At 36.9% G+C, this 22,465-nt stretch overlaps 2 protein-coding genes across 2 annotated transcripts in view; one reads left to right on the top strand and one right to left on the bottom strand.

Moving 5' to 3' along the window:
* Nucleotides 1-15,368, top strand: part of LOC119988900 (nuclear-pore anchor-like) — a 28,747-nt gene extending 13,379 nt beyond the window's left edge. Inside the window, 24 exon segments of the mRNA XM_038834143.1 lie at nucleotides 881-1,060; nucleotides 1,190-1,237; nucleotides 1,821-1,874; nucleotides 2,489-2,572; nucleotides 2,647-2,721; nucleotides 2,821-3,005; nucleotides 3,108-3,210; nucleotides 4,207-4,323; nucleotides 5,362-5,454; nucleotides 6,617-6,772; nucleotides 6,852-6,905; nucleotides 7,376-7,489; nucleotides 7,772-7,849; nucleotides 7,981-8,130; nucleotides 8,202-8,273; nucleotides 10,525-10,642; nucleotides 10,645-10,679; nucleotides 12,000-12,053; nucleotides 12,142-12,229; nucleotides 12,311-12,384; nucleotides 12,475-12,603; nucleotides 12,788-12,892; nucleotides 13,219-13,378; nucleotides 13,453-15,368. Coding sequence (XP_038690071.1) covers nucleotides 881-1,060; nucleotides 1,190-1,237; nucleotides 1,821-1,874; nucleotides 2,489-2,572; nucleotides 2,647-2,721; nucleotides 2,821-3,005; nucleotides 3,108-3,210; nucleotides 4,207-4,323; nucleotides 5,362-5,454; nucleotides 6,617-6,772; nucleotides 6,852-6,905; nucleotides 7,376-7,489; nucleotides 7,772-7,849; nucleotides 7,981-8,130; nucleotides 8,202-8,273; nucleotides 10,525-10,642; nucleotides 10,645-10,679; nucleotides 12,000-12,053; nucleotides 12,142-12,229; nucleotides 12,311-12,384; nucleotides 12,475-12,603; nucleotides 12,788-12,892; nucleotides 13,219-13,378; nucleotides 13,453-14,846 — 3,720 coding nt within the window. The 3' untranslated portion in view covers nucleotides 14,847-15,368.
* Nucleotides 15,369-17,763: 2,395 nt separating this feature from the next.
* Nucleotides 17,764-20,555, bottom strand: LOC119990154 (aspartic proteinase NANA, chloroplast-like). Its single transcript, XM_038836003.1, has 2 exons — nucleotides 19,698-20,555; nucleotides 17,764-18,829 (listed from the first exon to the last, which is right to left on the bottom strand). Exons 1-2 carry the CDS (start codon nucleotides 20,315-20,317, stop codon nucleotides 18,004-18,006), a joined length of 1,446 nt encoding a protein of 481 aa, XP_038691931.1. The 5' UTR covers nucleotides 20,318-20,555; the 3' UTR covers nucleotides 17,764-18,003.
* Nucleotides 20,556-22,465: the final 1,910 nt, after the last annotated feature.

Genomic DNA, 22,465 nt, shown 5'->3' with positions numbered 1-22,465 from the left:
GAGTGTTTTTTGTGTGCATTGGTTTAAGATGTGATGGTTATAGTTTATATGTTTAACGTATGTTTTTGGCATGGTGGTTCTTGCAGAATTGATGAAAATACCATCTTTGTAGTAGCGCTTATGTCCTTTGAATAACTTGTGGTTTTTGCAGTGCACTGCCTTGGTGCAATGCAATACTAATTTTCTCCCGAGAGAATTTTTTTTTTTTTGCTTGATTTGACTAATTGAAGTTTCTTACTGAAGAAACTCTCTAAATTAAAGATAATCAATTCTATATGTGGCCGAACCACGGGGCCTTGGAGGATTGTATTGGGTGCTGGTGGTGTAATCTTAGTATCTAGGAAAATGCTAGTTTGTTGAACGCCAATGTCTCTTGTGATGAAAGCTTTGATGATTGTGAGGATGAAGAAGGGGCCGATGGCTTGGAACAAGATTGAAAATATTAAATGGAACATTGATGTGCTGTTGCAGGAGTCTCTGGCTAATTCTTCTGAGGAAGCTAATCTGCTCAAGTGAAAGAAGGGGACTAAAGAAATCAGGACCAAAGGATTGTTTCATTGTTTCTTTGTCACCGTTTTAAGTAGGAAATCAAATGGAATTTGTTTCTTGGTCTTAATTTTTGCTGTTTCACAAGAAACAAAATGCTTTGTTGCAAATTGTTTATTAGGAAAAAATATAGATACGCTTAACACAAATACTGATCTTTTTCCCCATTTATGCCTGTCAAATTTTTTTTTCTGTTTCTTCGTTATTTATTTATTTGTAGCAATATGGCCCCCTCTTTTCTTTTCTGTACCTCAAATTTAAACTGTGCCGGCTTAATTTTTCCTACATATGGGTAATGAATTAAGTGCTTACTGCCATGAATGGTGTTTTACAGAGGGAATGGGCTCAGGTAAAAAAAGAGCTGCAACAAGAGCGTGATAATGTTCGGGCCTTAACATTAGACCGTGAGCAGACTCTGAAGAATGCCATGAGACAGGTTGAAGAAATAGGAAAAGAGTTGGCTGATGCTTTGCGTGCTGTTTCAGCAGCTGAATCCAGGGCTTCAGTTGCTGAGGTCTGCTTTTATTTGTAACTTAATAGCATTCTTTTAGTGCCCTCTTTTTAATTTTTGTCTCGCTCCTCAAACTCAAGGTACTCTTCTTTTTTTGAGGAGAATTCATTAGATTGGATTGTTGTTTGCCAGGCCAAACTTTCTGAATTGGAGCCAAGGATAAAATCTTCAGATGTTAAGGTACAAGCTTTCCTTGTCTATTATGAAGGGTAAATTTGTTATTAAAACTTTTCTTATTTAATCTCTTCTGATAGTTGTTAGAGTGAGATTGTCTGTGTTGTGTATTTCTTGTTACGCTAACTCTATAGCAATGCCTCTAATTATGGTTCTGAAATTTTTACAAGAACGGAAAGCCTTAGTGGTTCCAGCCATGATCATTGTGATTTGATAAATTGTAATGTTGCTATTGGGTTGGAGTTTTGCTGAGTGATTAGATAATATGTCATAGACTTTTGAGCACTGCCATCTTTATCATCATCATTATAATTAGTAGTGTTGTAAGATTTCTGTTGATAAATCTGCAACAACAAGCAGTTGACTCTGAACTCTGAAGATGAAGTAAGATTTGAGCAAGACTACTAGGAACTAGCCAATGCTTTTCTATTATTAGTAAACATGATAATGCTTGATATTAGGTGGACTTTCTTCAAATTAATGGTAAATTTTGGCCATTGATGGCCAACTTTTTCATGCATTTTCCATTATTACTATTGAACTATTTCTGTTGTTTTATGGTTCTTATTTTTTTAACTTGCTGATTTAGTTTGCTGAGACTGATGATGATGGTGGCAGAAGTTCCGTAGTTTTTACTAGTGAGGTCAGTGGTGTTCATTTCTCATTTTGGTTCCCCTTGGATAGTTGCTTTGGGATCGACTTTCGTGCTGCTGTTATAGTGTTATCTACTTGTTGGATAGCAAATTAACTAATCTTAACATACGCAACCTAGAGGTCATGGGATTAAACCTTAGAAACAACCTAGAGGTTGATTGTCTGCATTAATGTGATGGAAAGGCTGCATATTTCTTGCCCTTCTCTAACCCTGCACCATTGTGAGAGTTTGGAGCTTTGCTAATGGGAGTTGTATGCCCAACTTTTCATGCTTTCATTTTAATGTGGTTTTCTGGAGTCGGAATTGGAGCCCCGCTGTCAGTATATGAAGTCATATGAACAAGAAATGAACGAATGTAAATATGCAAATGGATGTATGAAACATCTCATAAATGGATAGATAAGTAAATCAAAGTATATGAATGGGGATTTTGTTGAATGCTTTGCATTATTCTAATTTAGAGGACTTTTTTTTCCGATGAAAAGCAGCATTTTCTTGTTTATGCTATGTTCGTGGAAATTTGCAGCATCAATGTACAAGGAATTCTTTTAGATTTGGACTTGTGTTCGCTTCTGACTTGGTTTTCACTAAATATGCGCTAGGATTTTGAAGGATTGCGTATTGCGAAGGAGGAGATGGCAAAATTGAAAGAAGAAGCAGAGGCAAATAAGAATCACATGTTGCAGGTGCTTGCTTTTCGTTATGAGGTTCTTATATAATTGATATGAAGTAAACTAATACGTAATACATTGCTTTACAGTATAAGAGCATAGCACAAGTAAATGAAACTGCATTAAAGCAGATGGAAGTTGCTCATGCGAATTTCAAGATTGAGGTATATTTCGTGATATTTGAGCTTCAATAGAGGTTCAACCACCCAAAAGATTATGTTTATATTAATGCCTTAAGATTTTTTTCTTCAATGTTCTAATAGGCTGAAAAGTTGAAGGAATCACTACAATCCGAATTACTCTCTCTTAGAATCAGGACTACAGAACTTGAGAATGAATTGAGTTTAAAATCTGGAGAAGTATCCTCTGCGGTAGCAGGAAAGGAAGAGGCCCTTTCTTCTGCTTTGGCAGAGATTAGAAGCTTGAAGGAAGAAAGCTCAGTTAAAATGTGAGACAATTGTAATTCTTGTGTAGTTTTTTTTTTAAAAAAAATTTAAATGTGATTCCTATGTCACTCTTTTATTTCATATTGTTACATTGTCACGTGTAGATCTCACAAGATAGCTATGGAAGTTCAAATTTCTGCTTTGAAAGAAGATTTGGAGAAGGAGCATGAGCGGCGTCGTGCTGCTCAAACGAATTATGAGAGACAGGTCATTTTGAAATTTATATGCTAATGACACAGTAAATGTGATTGCCATTGACATCATCTTTATCATGTTCACTGTGAATTCTGGTTGGAATTTAATATAAATCTCAGGGTCTCTTTATTGGACTAGTGTCATGCATGGGTGCATACTCACTGTTTATTCATCATGTGTCAGAAGTTAGTAAGATTTGCATTACATATAAAAATTGCCTCTCATTCTGGGCTCGAATTGTGTTGGTATCAATGGTATGTCAGCTAGTATGAGTGCATTGGAAATTGTGTTATGATTCTGCCTCCTTTAGATTAGTTTGTTCTTGAGTTAGTGACTCCACTTATGAGTGCAACTCTTGATGGAATTGGTGTTTCGCTCTCATTCATTGGTAATTGTATGGTCCTATTAGGATTTGTGTAAACTATTATATTAGAGACTTTTTTTGATAAAGATGGACAGCTGAAGAACTTTCGTTTTGTCTCTTTTGTTTCAATAGTCCCTCTATTGTTACCCCTCTATGCAAGTTAGATTTGGATGTATTGGGGATTTGGGTCGAGTGACTTTCAGTGTTCCTCGTCGTTTGTACTTCTTTTTCATAGTGTTTGTACTTCTTTTTCATAGTGCATTTGTATCCTTCGGTAGACTTTGGCTTATTTACAGCTGAATGACATGGATCCTGTATTAATTGTGTGGTTGATTATTTTCTGTACTTCCTATCTCGTTCGTCGATCTGAGATATTCTACTGCACAACACTTCTGTTATTAGTTTTGTATAAAATTGTCATACTGGCATTTGCTCTGTGCATGGTAGAAAAAGTTCGAATGTTCTCTTGATGATGTTTCTTACTTTTTGTTAGGGTTATAAGAACTACACTTTTGCAATTGTTAATTAGATCTAATGATCTATATCAGAAAAAAATTGTTAGAGAATGGTTGTTGCAGGTGTTCATTTCCATTTGTGTTAGTGTGAATATTTTGTTTGACTAAAAATATTGTTATTTTCTTCAGGTTGTTTTGCAATCTGAGACAATTCAGGAGTTGACCAAAACATCTCAATCTCTAGCTACCCTACAACAGGAAGCATCTGATTTGCGGAAATTGGTAGATGCGTACAAAAGTGAAAATGTATGGGTTATTCTTCCTGTTATGTTTTATCAGTGTTCGTAGTTGGTTTGTGTGAATTCGCTTTTATTATTTTACAGCATACACAGTCCTCTTCTTGGATCATGATCCTTTGCAATGTGAATATGTGGTTGAGGTGAAGGGAGAGGGAATTTTGTTCTTTTTACCCCAACCACATGTTCAGGTATTTCATGTGCAATGACTGCACGCTGGATGACAATACCCTCCTCTCTCTCTCATACTGTGTGAGTAGTGTTGTTTTTTTCTCTTAAATGACACTTGTGATTTCTGTAACTTGATTTAGCAGTGGTAACAATCTGGCGGTAACATAAATGGAGGAGAGGGTTGTTTGAAAACACATTTATACTCCTTGTTTTAATTTCTAGGTTACACATCTTATTCTCAATGGCGTAATGTTTATGGCAGTTGACCTTTTGATAAATATGTTCAGCCATTGGTTTGGATAGTCTTTAGTCCCATCTAAAGGATAATCAGAGAGCTACATAGCTTAAACACCCAAACTCGATCCCAAAACTAGGGAGAAAAGCTAGATGCTGTACCAAGCTACTGAAAATATTTAATAAACTCCGTTTTGGAACAACCCTTTTAAAGTCATTTAGGGTGCCGTAGAAAGATTAAATCTAAAACTAATCTTGACCATCAATTAAAGTCAAAATAACAAACTAAATAAAGATACTTAAATACTAAACGATACTGCTTGATTAACCCTAAACCCTAAACGATACCTATGATATCATTCTAGACTTTCCAGAAAATCTGAAAAATACGACAATACCCTTGTGAAAATCTATTTCTCGGGAAAACAGGTAGAACTTAACTGTTAGGATTTTATTAATTTATTTATTGTTTGTAATTTTCAAGGCTCGGGATCCGTCTTTGTGATATACTATTTTTTTGTTTATTCAATTTGAATTCACTTAATTTACTTGTAACAACTATGTTTCTTAAGTTGAATTTTCTCCCCTTTTTTTAGCTATAGTATGCTTATGATATGCTGATGTTTGTTCTTGACCTTGACAGATTGAACTAAAGGCTAATTGGGAAGCGGAGAAATTAATGTTCGAGAAATCAAAGAATGAAGCTAAGGAGAAATACGATGAACTCACTGAACAGGTCTGTATGCATGATATGTTGAGTATGGTGCTGTTCTTCTGGGCATCAATTTTTATTCTCCCTATGAAACTTATAATGTAATGAAATTTTGTTGTGAATGACCCTAATTTTGTTTTTAAAAAAATATCTGATCAATCAAGCTTTCCTTGCATTAATGTGACATTTTCTTCAATCCATCCAGTGCAGCAAGGTCAATTAGTAATTTTAATTTGTGTGTCTGTTGTTCTTTTGAGTATTTTAATACTAAAAGTTTTTGAAATTGGGAATTTTTCATTGAGATGAGTTCTTTGTTAATAAATGGGAATATTAATATGCTCTATCAGTAGCCAGGGACTTGATTGTCATTACTTTCAATTAATCCCATGATGTTGCCGACATTTGTTTTGGCAATAGAATATAAAATTTTTTAGTGACTATTTATTTTTAGCCTTGATCAGATCAAATATTTGGTGTGATATATCTAGGCTTATTTTTCTGTGATTGTTACATACTTCCATTTCTGCAAAGTGTAGTCACTTATCCATTGGAAAGAGTCAATCTTGTGTGGCTTCCAATGCTCATTGCAACTTTTGTAACTTCTTATTTATGTGAAAATGATAACTTATGTTCATAAACTTATTTTTGTCTTCAATGCTGCACCACCTCCATTTTTGAACCTTCCTGATGGTAAAATGAACTTCATGGGTCTTTGCATTGGTCCTTAGTGGGAGGCGTGTTATAAACTTATGTTGATTGTTCGACGTACTGTATTCCAATTCAAGCATTTCTTAATTCTTTGTTTTTGTTGTCAAAACTATTTCTTATTGTTTTGCTGCACAATACTGTCAGCAGTCCCCTTAACATTCTTGATGGCTAAAAACATTTTATTTTCTTCAATTCATATTTAAAATTTGTTCAATCAATTACTGTAGTGCTTGACGTTATTTTAGATAAGGCTAAATTAATGGTTCCTGACCAAACATGATTTTGTTTCTTGCGGACTTGTGTGGGGTATATTTTTCTTCCAGGACTATTGTCTCCTTCAGTTTGGTACCCTTTTCTTCTCGCATCTAGGATATTTTTTTATACCTATACTGCTAGGTATATTGGTATGCTGTAAGTTATTTTGTAAATTCGACATTATATTTGATCCTCTTGTTCATACATATATTGTCATTTACAGAATAAAATACTTCACCGCCAACTTCATTTGCGCATTTCATTGGTTGAGAAAGACCGAAATTCTACGGGGTTTTCTTCTGAGAGTACTTCTCAAGGTTCATTGGAGGATGATGGTTTACAAAATGTTATTAGTTTTATCCGGAGGGGGAAGGAAATCGTATGTATGCTTAACCTACTGTAGTTACATGTTTCTCTGTATCATTTAATTGGTGTTCCTGATGCTTGAAGTTTTACAGGCAGAGACAGAGGTCTCTTTGTTGAAACAGGAAAGGCTTCGTTTGCAGACACAAGTATGTTATTTCCAGTTTTGCTTCATTATTCCATTTTGTTAAAATTGTTCAGAAATTTATTGTGCAACTTCAGGTAAATAAGTGTAAAGAAAGAACAAAAGAGATTTTGAACGATTGGTTGATGATAATGCTAATTAATGGCTTTGTGGCAGAACAGTGTGAAGTGTTTCATACGAAGATGGGTGGCAACCCGTGCTTCGTTATTTCTTATACTTTGCACCTTCTCGCAGAAAAAATAAAAATAAAGCCACCGATAAAAGACCGATGACATATGGAATAGTGTGGACCTACTCCCCTGCCGACACTCTCTTAACTCCTTCCATAACCTCATTTCTCGCTTCTAATAATCGTAATTATTTCTTCTATCAAGTAGTGGTTGGTAATGGAATTTACAACTATTAGTTTTAATTACAAATTCTAGGGCTCTTTGATGTTTTGACACCGTATAACCTTATTCAATTGCCATGTAGCTTGAGAGTGCTCTTAAGGCTGTGGAAAATGCCCAAGCATCACTTAATGCCGAGCGTGCAAATTCTAGAGCGTTGTTGTTAACAAAGGAAGAAATAAAATCCTTGCAACTTCAGGTGGTACTTCCATTTCTTATCTTAAGTGATCATTAGGTATAAATGCTGGGGATACTGATCCTAAACCCTTTACATTTTTTTTCCTGTTCTCTTCTAGTCCATGGTATTATTAATCCTTTTATGGTATTGTAAACTTTCAGTGTTTGAACATTTTTCCTAGAGTCATTCTTCGCATCCCTTCTAGTCTTTGAACTCTTTCATCTCTCTTCTTCTTTTTTTTTTTTTTTTTTAACTTCTCAGTTTTGCTCCTGATGGTTGATTTAAAATGGATATTTTACCCAGGTTAGAGAAATGAACTTGCTTCGAGAAAGCAACATGCAGCTCAGAGAGGAGAATAAATATAATTTTGAGGAATGCCAGGTACTGCCACAGATGAAACTTGCAATTTATTCTTCTTTTATTTTTTTATTTTTTTTGGATTGAACAATTTGCTATGTTCTTGATATAGCGGTCGATGATGTTTGGATTATTTTACTCTGTTTTGATGTCAGAAATTGCGTGAAGTAGCTCAAAAGGCTAAGGTTGATTATGAGAATCTCGAGTCTCTTTTGAGAGAGAAACAGATTGAGGTTGATGCATGCAAGAAAGAAATTGACATGCTTAAAATGGAGAAAGACCATCTAGAGAAGAGAGTTTGTGAGGTATTACATGTTTGAACAGCTTCTGATTTTACGTTCCTTGTTCAGCATTCTAACTCTTTTGTCTTGTGAAGCTGCTTGAGACATGCAAAAATGTTGACGTGGTTGAATATGAGCAAATGAAGGATGATGTTCGACGGATGCAGGTATGCTTAGCTTTTATAGACTGCTAGCTTAGTTGTTTCTTACTTTGTTTCGGTACGGTTTAAATAACATATTTCAGCTTGCTACTTCGTTGTTAGACGTAGACACAAGTGAGTGATGTATCCTTCAGCAGCCAGGCACAGATCTGGTGTAGCGTTCAACTAATCTGAATGTTGTTGCATAGCGTGTTTGATTGCATGGATAGCATAATAGATTGATAAAAGATGGATAGGAAATGGATTGGACTGGAGGTGGAAATGGATTTCTACCATGGTAGTGAAAACGTAAAATCGAATCGGAATCAGAGAAGGGGTGTAAAATTGGAATCATAAAATCGAATCTTAAAATCGTAGAAGCATGATAATACCAAGACATGTCACATAAATTACATAATGCGATAACAATTAGATAATATCATACATGTTCAAAGTTCTAACAACCAAACATACAAAAGAGTAAACATAAGTCAATACTCATGAATCAGAACACATGAGAGAGTAACAAAATAAAAAACCAGAACAGCAGAGAACAAGAATAGCAGAGTGAGTATAAATTTTCTACTATGCTATTCATTGTTTGGTACTTCATGGATTAAGGATGGATTTTACAAAAATTTTAATAGGGTCCAATCCATTGTTTGGTACCACATGGATTAAAATGGATTGGAAGTTGTGGACAAAAAATACTCGTGCCTACTTTAAAAAATTATGTATATATTAAGCGTAAGGAAAAATGCGGCTTGTAAATGTCAGCCTTATAAACGTAAAGATACCACTTTTAATATCCATACTTTACGTATTTTGCATGGATAACTACACCATCCAAATGTGTGCCTGTAAGACTAATTATGAATAGGTTATGCTATCCATGGTATGCTAAATGCTGGAAAAAGTCACGCGACTGGATATGCTTTTGTTGTTTGTCTCGTATACATGCAATCAAGCATGCCTATGAATAAGTCAAACCTTAGAAGTTCAAAGGAAGTTTTATCACCCAGATGGAGTAATGGATAAGGATGTATTTTTAGAATCACTGTAGATTTTCGGTGATAGTTGAAACATTGATCTCTTAACTGACATGGAGTAATATGTTTTGACTCTGTGGTTTGTTGACACATATAATCCTCTAAGATTTTTATGGCATTCAATCAAAAGATTATAAGTTGCCACAGCTCTTTATTGTTTGCAAAATGATCTGTAAGCTTACACTTCCAAGAAACCATAAAATGAAAACATGGCAGTTGTTGAATTAAAAGAACCAGATGATAAAACTGAGTTGTTCATAGAATGTTGACTTAACTAGTTGCGCTAGATTGGATGGATAGCTCTCTAAAGTGTGGATTGGCTATAGCAACTCCACCATTTATCTATGAACTTGTCATGGTTCACTGATTAACCAGTGAGTCTGTAGGTAAGATCTTCCTTTAGTTTGAAATTTTAGTTGAGTAGCTTGTTCTTAGCATTTAAAGCGATGACAGAGTGCGTAAAATCTGTATATTTTAGCCTTTACGGCTATGAATTGCAGATATCAAATAGCTGTCTTTTAATGATGGTAGCATTCAGAGAGGATAATATTTTCTAATATTTTTCCTTATATTGCACTGAATATGTATATAAAGTATGTACCATTTATGAATTATTACTAAACTATGTTGTCCATTCCTTTTTTTCTTGCATATTGTACAGTTTCTATGAATTATGGCATTTGAACTTTTAGTATATTACGCTGTCCTTTCTATTAGAAATGGTCGTGCCCACACTAGGCTGTAGAATCTGTCTTCGAACCTATTGGAGTGTGATATGAGGGAGTCTCATGGCTTTCCTATGACTTTCAAGACCTTTGAGAACATTTTTTCATGTTGAATTATGTATTGAATCTTATATAGCACCATAGTTTTGGTGATTTATAATGTCCTTAAAAGCCAAAAGACAAAGGTCCCACAACAAACACTAGTTTATTGCTTTTATCGTTTTGCTTTATCTATGTTATTGTTCTCGAAAGTGTCAAGGTTTTCTAAAAATGGCATGGAAATACACTTTTACTCTCCAACAATTACTGCAACCTATTAATTTCCTTGAATTGTTTTTTTTTCTCCTGCACTATATTATTAAACGAAATACAAATGTTGAATTAATTTCCATATTTGAGAGAAGCGAGATGGAAATGTATTGGGGGTGTGATTTTCATCCTAGTATTAGTGTTGTAGTAGCATGATTAATGGAGTGTTTAATCTCATTCTCTCTTTCCCACCAGGAAAAATTGGAAGAAAAGGATGCCGAGATGGAGGAACTTAAGAGCCTGATTTCGAAATATCATGATACAGTAACAAATTCGGAGCAAGCCCTTGAGAAAAGCAAGTTGGAACTGAATGAGAGGAAAAAAGGATAAATGAAATTTTACTGGCAGAGGTAGACCTGCGTAACCTCTTTTAAGATTGACATGATGTTGTCACTGCTTTTTATATTTTTTTTTTTTTCTTCATCTTTGGGTTTTCTCGTTCATTGTTTTCAAAGTTCTGCTGTGTATGAAGGGAAAAAAAAAGTCCATACATTATCTTGAAATGTCGGTCCGAGTAAAAATGTGTGGCTTAAATTATGAATAAACTCCAAAGAAAAATAAGAACTGATAACGGCACCTTCTTCCTCGCTTCCACATCTACTGAAAGCGAATCTTAGTAGGATATGAGATTGTCCGTTGAGAGTAACATTTTGCTAGGAATCTACCTTTCGATTGTTCGTGTAGGGGACTACTTTGGGTGACTTTCCGTAGAAATGCTCATCTCACTTGCGCATAAATGGAACTAAAGAACAAAATCTTTTGCAGACAAATTCTTAGCTCTAGGCTGTCAGATATGTGCGTCTCATTCGTAGTGAATTTTGTTGGGAACCTACAGTTCCGCTATTGCAGGATGATAGAGTCCTGCCCATACACGCTCAGCACCCAAGGCCCAACCGACACCCACCCATATGGGCCAGCTGTACCCAAGGCCTCCCAACCCATACTAGAAAACCTTGGGTACTAAGGGAGGCCCATACCTCCCCCTATAAACACATCTTAGCTCCCACATCTTCCGATGTGGGACAATCCTATCAATACCCTCCCCTTCAAGACCAACGCCTACGTTGGTCGAGCACCATGGCCGGCCCTCCGCAGGGCCCTTGCCCCCGTGGGTCGAGCACCATGGGTGGGCACTCCGCAGGTTCGGCCCCAAGTTGAAGGCACAACAAGATCGTATGCTTCGATACCATTGATAAGAACCCCTCCATACCAGTGTTTCATGGGCAAGGGCCCTGCGGAGGGTTGGCCATAGTGCTCGACCAACGTGGGCGTTGGTCTCAAAGGGGCGGTATTGATAAGTACCACATCAGAAGATGTGGGCATGAGGATGCAATTTGTAAGTGACCAAGTGGCTTTCACATTGTACCAAGGGTTTTCTAAAGGGGATTGGGCCCAAGGTATTTGGCTTGGGGGCCTGTTGGGCCTCTGGGAACAGCCCAGCCCATGCGTGGGTGGGGGTTGGGCCCTTGATATAATGTGTTGGAAGGCTGGTTCTTATCACAGGAACTTCTTTGGGTGACTTTCCAGTGATTGTTCTATATGGACTTTCTTTTAATAGGTCTCCATGACATTCTTTGGTGTTACCAGTGGGTCGTGCCTTAGCCAGTGACAGAAAGGGTATTCATCCTAAAATATCTTAATCTACAATATGATTATCATTTTACATGCAGGCTAGTCTGAGATCTGAAGTGGAGAAGCAAAGGAAGCTGATAGGTCAGCTTAAGGTTCGGATTATTTATATTTAATTCAAAAGTTTGCATTGTACCATAATTTTCATTGAGCATTGTGACAAACATTTGATGCATGGTGTAGAGGAGATTTGATACTTCAACAAAGGAGAAAGAGGAACTGAGCAAACAAAATCTAGTGCTTTCCAAGCAGATGGAGGACTCAAAACAAGGTAAGAACTCCTTTAAGTGTAACTTATTCTCATTATCTGGCTATCATGTGCTTCATTTTATGCCGCAACTACATGTCATAGGTAAAAGGTCCACAGGAAATGTTAGTGGTGAGCAAGTGATGAAGGAAAAGGAGGAGAAAGACACTAGAATACAGGTTCATCAAAATGATACTGTCTTTTGTTGTGCCCTACTGCTTTTCTTACTTCAGTTTTACCAATCTTTATTTTGATACTTGTCAACATAGATTCTCGAGAGAACTCTGGAAAGGCAACGTGAGGAGTTGAGGAAGGAGAAGGAGGATCATCAGACGGAGAAAGTTAAGCGTCAGACTTGTGAGAAGTCTATTGTAGAATCAATTAAAAAATCTGATCAGGTACACTTCATGGGATCCTCATATGCTGTCAGCTCATGTTCCATTCTGTTATTTCAGCTGGTCATTTGATATAATATGTTTTTTTATGCCTGCTTGGTGTATAGAATGGAAAGTTTATTGTACATCTATTGTGGCTAAGAACTTAATGAATCTCCCATGATTAATGCTTCCGTTTGCCAATATGGGAAAGGAAAAGTTCACTAGTGAATTTGAAAAGCATAAGCAGGCTCTGAAGCGCCTTTCTGATGAACTAGAAAAGATTAAGCAAGCTGAAAGCAAGATGCCAGAGGTAAGTTTTTGTACTGTTAATTTCTTTTCTTCATTCTTCTTGGCTAAGGTTTATTTAACTTGGTTGCTTTGTATGGTTCGTGGTTCGACTTCAGATGCAACCTATCAACTGCAGTGTATTTTTCATCATTTTGTTGAATGCAATTTAGGTTCCCCCCCCCCCCCCCCCTTTTATGGCTGCAAAATTTTTCAATTGAGAAAGGTTAAAAGCGTTAGTTGTTTTTTTTTTTTTGTCTACTACTAATGATTTCTTTTTCCATGACTACTTTGTTTCTCTTATCCAACTAGAGTCTAATTTATATTTTTGTTGCACGAAACGTTTTGCAGGGTACATCAGTGGTTCAGTTTCTTTCTGGACCCATTTTGGATGATTTTGGTGCATCCTATGTCTCAGCAATAAATAATTTTGAAAAGGTTGCACAGGCAGTTTCTATTGACCTTGGAATCAGTCTTCCCGCTGATGCCTCAACTGTTGGAGATATCACAAGTAAGTAACTATGTCTTGTTTTCTGTAGTGGACTTTAACTAGCTTGTTTCTTTTTCTTATTTGACCCGAGCCAGATATTGCCCCTTCTACAGGTCAGACAGTTCCGGTCCAAGCTCCTTCCATCGTATCTGCTATAAATCCTGTGAAAATTCATTCACCATCGAAAGCAATGGAAGAAAAAGAGCGGAGATTTTCTTTGCCTAAAACGGTAAGTGAACCTCGTAAAACAGGGAGGAAGCTAGTACGGCCCCGGCTTGTTAAACCGGAAGAACCACAGGCTGATACAGAAATGTCTGAAACGGATGGAGCTAACAATGGGGGTAAGCTTGCTCCTCTGGATACTGAAGCTCTGGGAACTTCTTTATTGACTCAAGTAGCCGCACGCAAGCGCCAAACTTCGTCCATTTTCGAAATAAACGAGGAGCTGGACAGTCAAGGGGATACCAGCTCTGATCCAGGGGCACATGTGCTGAAGAAGGCCAGAAGTTCGGATTCCAAACAAGAGGATGCTGAAAGACAAGCTGTTGCTCCATCTGAGAATTTGGGATCTCTGCCAGCCGTGGAAGAATCACTTGATGCTGTCAGTGATTTGCCTTCTAGTTCTACTGTAAATGCGGTTGATACTGAGAATGAAGAGACTAATATTGCTGGAGAGGAGTTGAAAGAGTCGGAACAGTTGGATGGCTTGAATCAAGTTGAATTGCAGACTGAAGAGGGGATTGTATTAGAAGAGATACTGGATAAACCAAGAGAAACAGAGATGGTGATTGATGAGGCTTCAAAATATCAGGCTGAGGAAGACGTCCAGCAATCAATAATGGAATCTGAAAGTGATAGGGAAGAAGGAGAGCTATTGCCAGATGCTGCCGAAAATGAGGGTGCTACCGGTCCACCTGAAACTAGTGAAAACCAAGAAAATATTGAAGTTCAGGCTGATGGTGTTGCTACTCCTTCAGTTTCCCCAGCTAGGGTTGATGAGGAATCCCAAGCTGCTGTAGCAGTGGATTTGGGAGAGATTGGTTCTTCTGATTTTCTTAATGATGAGAAAAATGAAGGTGCAAAAAATGATGAAGGTGATGATACCGAAGAGAGCAATGAAGTTCCTGATAAATCAAATGATGGGAATGGCAAGATTACAGTGACAAGTGATCAGAATGTTGAAGCTGGTTCGGCCACTGCAGAAAGTACATCGAGTGTTGTTATAGGAATTGATGTTTCAAGACAAGGTACTTCTAGTGTAACTGCTGAAACAGAAGAGGTTAGGCAGGCATCTCCCGCAGGTAATCCCTCGACTGTTGTCAACATATTAGAGAGAGCTAAAGAGAAGGCTGCTCTAAGACAAGCTAGACCTGTTGTAGCCCCTCCTACAGTTAGCAGAGGTCGTGGAAGAGTTTTGCAACGTGGTAGGGTTCCTCGTGGACGTGGTGCACGTGGTGGACGTGGACAGTCTCCTGGTCAACAGAATTAAAAACTCTATATTATTAGAGTTACCATTTTACTAGCTGCGATTTGAGCTATTTTTTGTGACCTGAAACTCTGTATATGGTCTTACGCCAGGCTAGTAGTCCTCAATTCCTACATATGGACAGACCTTGAGTCTTGGAAAGAGAGTTTTGGTTTATTATGGTAAAATCATCAGCGATGGTAGAAATGATGAAAGTTGGTATATTGTTCTTTTTTGTGAAAGGCCTTGGTGAATTGAAAGTTTTCCAAGGTGGAGGACGGGAAACCCCTTGATTATCTGCAGTTGTTTTGCATTCATTTAGGTTGGTGTTCGATCATGTTTTCCAGAGATCTTTAGGAGTAAATTGGATAATTGAGAAATTTAGAAAGATGCAGTATATGTCATCATCTAATGGATGCTAGTCTGCTGCTACTCTACTGCTACATGTTGAATGTGGACATTTGCAGTTCCAGTTAAGATTAATCTAGAAAGGCAATAGATTGAAGTCCATGAGCATGCAGCTTTAAGCTTGTGGCAATTTTACTACCCCAATTTGAAGGAATACCATGCATGTAGAAATGGGACTTTGTCATTCTCATTTCAACCGGCATAGTTTGGTGTGTACCATCTTTCACCCACTAGGAGACTTTGAACAGGGAAAAGATATTTCAGATAGACAATAAAAAGAAGAATTTCGGAATGCCCAACGCCAAGCTACTCCAATCAATTGGGGTGCTTGGTATGCAGAATAATATGTCTTTTACCATGGTGATTGAATCCTTTCATTGTCTGCACTTTTTTTTATTTCCATCCAGCTTAGATCTGCAATCTATCCTAGACCCTAAACTCAAGTCCAGTCCTATCCTAGTTGCAGGTAGAAAGAAGCCATTAAACCACCCCCACCCCCCCCCCCCCCCCCCCCCCCAAAGTCCATCAGTGCATTGATTCTCCCTCTGCTCTCATTTTAAACTTTTTTGTTTCTTTTTTTGCTAGAAGAATAGATCTCAAAACCTGAATAATAATCATATTACAATTCAAGTTTGTTATCAATATTTGAAAATAAAACTATTTGGTATAATAATATCATGTTGATTTACACCTAGTTAGACTAATAATAAAGTTTCCAATGACTTACAACATCCACAATGGATGCTCTTTAAAGTGCTTGAAATCATACTTTCTTGATAAATTTAGTGTTATACGTCTGCAATGAGTGTTTCTTGGTTCATAAATAGTGAAGAGAGAAATGATGAAAAGGAAGAGAGAGAAGAGGGAGAAAAATGAGTATGGAGTATTGGCTCAGGTGTGTTCATTGTGGGTGTATTGGAATGTAACGTTAAATTGATAGTTGCACAAAATTGATGTGTTTGGAGTGTGGATGCTCTTAAAAAGTTTTGTTTTTGGATTGGGTATATCCATATATATAACTTGTCTTCAAGCGTGCCTGATTGTGATCGGATAACTTTAATAAAGCATTGCTTGTCAACAAAAGAAAAGAAAAAACTTTAATAAAGTTGCAATCACATATCAATGTGTCCTCAAATCATATAATTCCCCTTCCAATTTTCAAGTTTGCACGTAATGACTACTTGTATATATATATCTATATATATATTGCATTATCAATGTAGGCTTGCTATTAGTAGTTCATACAATTTTGGGAATCTAAACTATATATATGATTACATCACTCACTGTTGTGGAATCACTTGCTAGCTACCTAGTGTGTTCCTTGGAAGCATAATCTTCCTCACAATGTATCTTATACGTTTTGTCATAGATATGAATAATGAGTTTAGTTTAGGTATTCTAGTTATTATACATAGCAGACAGAAGCAAAAGGAGTTAACAAGCAATGATTATGATGCCATTTAGGCTACATGTGAATCTGAACTTTTATATATGTTTATGTTGGCCTCTTCTACGTCTGGGCAGGAGATCAGTCGATTCTCGCACTTGGGGATAAGAATTTATGATATGATGAGTCTGTCTATTTGAGCGTGCCAGGATTTGCTGTCAATCCAAAGAATTGATAGGGGATTGTGCACCAATTGACCTGTTACCTAAATGAGCTATGTACAATTTGCAAACACAAAACTACTGGTTTGAGGGTGTCTTCCTGAAAAAAAAACTTAAAATTTATTGAGTGTCACGCAAAAAAGCAAAAGATAGAAGACAAACACTGGAGTGAAAGTACTTCTATTGCAATGATGAACAAGCATACATCGCTGAAATATATTGGAGTTTTCATTGGGAATACATTACTGGAATGTATGAAATACGTACCTTACAAGCTAAAACAACATAACTTCTGGAAAGTAGACTTCAGGTATGTTGTTGATGATTTCAGTTCGATGGTTGTCATCTCTGGTTGCTCCTGATGGGCGGTCATGGGAAAGTGCTTCATTGTCAAAGTGCAAAGGTAGTCAATTCCAATTTCGGTTGGATGCGCAATAGCTGAAAACATGTATGAGAAAAACTAAGAATGTATGGGTCATCAACTTCCTCGATCTTCTGAACTGTTTTGATCTTATCCGGCTAAAATCTCGCCCATTTATTAATAGACTGTTATTAAATTGAAGAAAATGATTCTAACGATAAATCTCTGGATTTTAGCTCTTTCGAATAATGCACCTTTAGACACCCAAATTTCCAACAACACAATCATGGATTTCAGACCAAATTAATGTGTGATCACAATCCTTACAAAATGAACACACACTTAACATAAAATCTCCTTACTTTTACCACATGTCTCTGTGATGATTTGTTGAGAGTATCCAATGATGGACCCATATTGCCACGTGTCATGAAGTTATATTTGGTACAAACAGTTTATCAAATAGCATATGAGAGTCTTGTGCTTACCATATGCATTGCATTGATGTTCATAATCATAACATCTCACTGCATCTGAACATCCAAAACAAAAAATGAGTTAAATATAATTTTGATTTCTATTGTGATGTTAAAGCTGTTGTTGAAGATTTATAAGAAAGAACAATTGTAGTGATCTTTCAAGATCCACGGAACATATGAATACACATAAGAGAACTATAGAGGAGTGTAGAGTTACAAAGAATAACAAATTCAATCTGTCTGTTGTCCTGTATATTACATATATATATATAGAGAGAGAGACAGAGAGAGAGATGGAGAGATGGAGAAGATCAAGCAAAAGCTATTTGCAGGTGGAGGGAGCGAATCCAAGCGTGCCTCCGGCAAGGTCGAATTCCCACAAATAATTCTGCTGCATAATATTCCCAATGACAGAGTAACCAGGCCATTTTCCCATGACTATTCCCAGACATTTCACTCCATCAGCAACATCAATAACATAGCTCTTCACATGAGGCTGAAACCGAGCTCCATCCATGAAATGTATTACCAGTCTTGGTACAATTGAGTTCTTAAACCCTGTGGAATTAAAGCAGTGCTCCAATGGCACTCCATCTACTGTTACTTTCTCGAATGTCGACACCGATTTCTGCAATATGTCGATTACAGGCTGATAAGCCGGCTGCGCTAGGCTCGCTAGGCTTGTGCTTGACTCAATGATCATCCCTCCGCCCTGACTTGCATCCCAAGTCTTGATGGGAATATCCAACATTAAATTGCCAATGGAGATGCCTTTAACATTCAAGGCATAGAATGGAGGGATTAAACCAATCTCAAGCTTTGTTCGCCTTACGTTGCCCGATAATGGCGTTCGTCGACTCTGGTTGGAGTTGTTCCCGAAGGTGAGATAATTGAAGACATTCTTGTGGCTTAAGTGATCAACCAAGCAATAAGAAAATTTCCCTCCGAATTCGTCCATAGCTTCCCATACAAATGAATGTTCACTGTAGGCTAACCCCAATATACCATCAACATTCTCAAAACTCCCCTGGAAATTGTTATTGCACCCAACTAACACATTTTTCAGCTTTCTGATCCAACCATCTGCGCCGTGTACTGTCACCGTTTCTCTTGCAAATAGTCCGGTAGCGAACGACCCATCAACGAATCTAGTGCCAAAAACAAGAAGAAACAAGATCAGAAAATGAATCAAAGCATTTCAACATTGACATTCATCAAGTACTAATTTAGCAGATGAACACACAAAAATTAGGAGTTGTCAATTCTGGTTGGGTTGGCAATGGCATTAATGCTTGCAGACAGAGACCTTTAGGGTACATGTCTGTATAAAATGGGTACTAAAAATGTGGGTCATGTGAAGCTACACCTACTAACAATAACTGACATTTAAACCCAGTGATGGATGCAGGTAAAGAAGGCAGAATGCTTAAATGCATAAGGATTTAACAGCATCGCTATCTGATTATTAAGGAGCCCTCAACTATTTATAGCCATGACCAGCTACAACACCACTTACCATTTCTTCTTTTTTTAAATACCGTTGAGAAATATGTTTCTCATTTGAAATCGAATATTGAACACACATATGCCTAATCTAACTGATTGCCGACCGAACCACCTCTCGTTGCTACAGCACTTACCATTTCAATAGGACTTTAACCTTCCAAAGCTAAATAAGGTAACACGGGTTCAAAATTCAGCTCATCCATATTTTTAATTAATCTGTCTTTAACCTCAAAAACAAAGACTAAAGATTTTTCAGAAACAGACAATTGGGTTTAATTCCAGCTACTTTTTGGTCCTACTTTGTCTTTGCATTTTCAGTTTCTAATTAATCTAAGCAAATCTTGTACAAAAAGGCATGCCTTTTCCTATATAGAGCAAGAAAGATGTGCATTAGCATTAATGGGTTTTGCTTAATTTTTGAATAAACAGCCATGATTAATCAAAAGACCATCTGGGTTTGATTGAATTAATCTGATTAAGAAAGAAAGAGAGATGGGTGTATATAAGTACCTGTAATCGTAGTTGCAGGGAGTATGATTGGAAGGGCAGTAGGTGAGGGAGAAGAGATTCGAGAGGTCAACCTTGCAAGTCCTGGAAGAGCAAGGAATAGTTCTGAAAGAGGAAGAGAGATCAGAACGGAAAACATGGCGGCTCAGCCTCCTCTGGTGGCGGTTTGGGGGATTAAGAGTACAATTGTGATGAGCTCTGCATCTGTAAATGCAGTTCATCCATGTCAATTCAGTCCCTGTATCAGCAATCATCAAGAAATTCTGAGGAGGAGTACCCACTTTGAAGTTAACAAAGTACTCCCCTGCCCCATAATCCCTCCCTGCCCTCATTGGAAACTCAATGCCGCCGCCGCTTTTCTTCCATTCCTGTTCCTCTGTTTTCACAGTCAATCTTCGCTGGTGGGATCTCGCAATCATTTCATGGCGAATCTTGTCTCTGGTCACCAGTTCCTTGACGCGTTCCAATTGGGTTTCGGGTCTGGCATTGAGCAGAGGATGGTGCCTGTGTAACATCTCCATCTTCAATGTTGTCGCAGAAGCCATGGCATTTCGATTGACGTCGGTGACGACGACGGCGACCATCACCGACACCAAAAGGAAGGAAATCGAGCATGCCATCATCCAGTATTGAAAGGCCAATGATGAGGGAAGGAAAGAAGGAATGATATTGGGGGAAAAACAAATGCTATAAATGGACTAAATTTAGGTAGGGTGAGATGGTTTTACAGTTGGGGAGCTTCATTAAATTAGTTGTAAGAAAGTTACAAGTGACAGAGAGACACACAAAGAGAGAGAAGAAAAACAGAGATGTTGTGAGGCAGAAAGAGAAGGAAGTTGGTGTGTTGTTTCTGATTATCATCTTTGTCTGCTTTCATTGTCTATTTTATTATTGGGGTTTTGTTTTTTTGTTTGTTTGTGTGTATGATTGTATGTCTCTCTCTTTAATCATGTGATGATGATTATCAACTATTTAGTTATATCTTTGGATTTAGGGTCTACGGCTTTCGAGATCGGGAGTTTGAACTTCGAACTAACAAGTTCATATTTTTTTGTGAAATCCCTTTTCCGTGGGCTTGTCCTATTTTCGGATTCCTATCTGTATGGATTTCAACCCAATCTTACATTCTATCAACGTGGTACATGGTGTGGGCTCTTCTAACTACCCAATCAAAGTTTACATCCAGATGCAGACACACATAATCGTGCCCCAATGACTCAAAAAGTTTCCATTAACCCTAGTATGAACTAATGTTGTGGCTATAGTGACACTGACTCAGTTCATTAAACTATTCTCCCAACTCACAAATCCATCCAACACTCTTATTCTCCTAACCCACAAGTCCACACATACCCACCCACTATTAATACCTCTTGTTTGTTGTCAGACAATTAGTATATCTGATGTCTCTATATCGTGTGCGTGCATAACTCTAGAAACCCTAAAAAGTGGTTGCGAATAAAAGTGTTTGCGATATTATTAATATGATAAATTAATATGTATTTAATTTTTTATTGATTTGGAGTATTATTATTGTGTTCTGTGTGTTTGTAGTCTATATTTGTGAATCGTGAACTCATAACATAAAGAACCCAAAGACTTACAATGGATTAATATATATATATTTCTTATTACTTCGAAATATTATTAATGTGTTTGCCATCTATATTTGTGAATCGTGGATTCATGATATAAAGAAAAAAAAAATTATGTGGCGTTGTCCTCGAACCACCGCATCACTTTTGTGTCCCTAATGATCATAAATCATGAATTTATCACTGTTTATGTCCACTCAATTATCCGAATGACATGTTAGGTTGAGTGGTTTGTCGATTAAAAAAAGGTGATGATGATTATGGTGCTATATAGTCATAGTAACCCGTAATCAACTCATATATAGCAGTAATATAATAAGATTAATGAAATTAATCAACAGAAATTAGGTAAGCAAACGTATTATTATATGATATATTTACAGGGACATTTCTTTGTTGATGTATGTGTAACGGTGCATTGCCAGCATAGCAGCACATCTAGCTTTCTGGGACCAATTCATGTCATTCTCTCATTTGAGGGATAATTAACACATCCATTATTGACTCTCATTCTGTCAAAAATGATGTAAAATACAATATTATCCACGGCAATTAGGTTAACTATTTATTTACCTTCTTAAATTTCAGATTGTGATATATTATTACAATAATCTGTACGGGATAAAGGCTCGGATGATAATGATAAATAAATAATTTATACTACTTTTCAGTTTAAATCGTTGTCTTGTTACGATCTATAATATCTCACATCGCAAATGAAGTGATTTAGTCATTCGAATTTTTTTTTTAGGTTTGAGTTTCAAAGTGTGATGATCCAGTAATTGACTAAGTCATGCGAGTTCGAAATATTTACGGAATTCGATAAATAAAATGAATAATATAAAATAAAAAATGGAAAAAAGAGAGGTCACTGTTTCAAAAGAATAATAAAAAATGAATGATTAAAGACAAAAAAAAAGAAAAGGAAAAAGGGCAAAAGAAAGAGGTGTTTTACAGAGATGCACGTAGGTTTGAAAGAAGAAAGTCACATGGCATGGACTTTTGATCTGACATGCATGTTTAGCTTAGCTGGCTTTGGAGAGGATATATCATACATGGGGTTTTCTTTGTTTTTTCCTTTTGACAATCAACATTCAAAATTCCCCCTAAAAAAAATCAAAATTCAATTAATTAACAAACCCTTGGTAGAATATATATATATATATATATACACAC

This window comes from Tripterygium wilfordii, chromosome 21 (genome assembly GCF_013401445.1).
Source record: "Tripterygium wilfordii isolate XIE 37 chromosome 21, ASM1340144v1, whole genome shotgun sequence".
In the NCBI taxonomy this organism is placed as follows: domain Eukaryota; kingdom Viridiplantae; phylum Streptophyta; class Magnoliopsida; order Celastrales; family Celastraceae; genus Tripterygium; species Tripterygium wilfordii.
The sequence above is the reverse complement of the archived record's forward strand: the minus strand, read 5'-3'. Positions and strand labels throughout refer to the sequence as shown.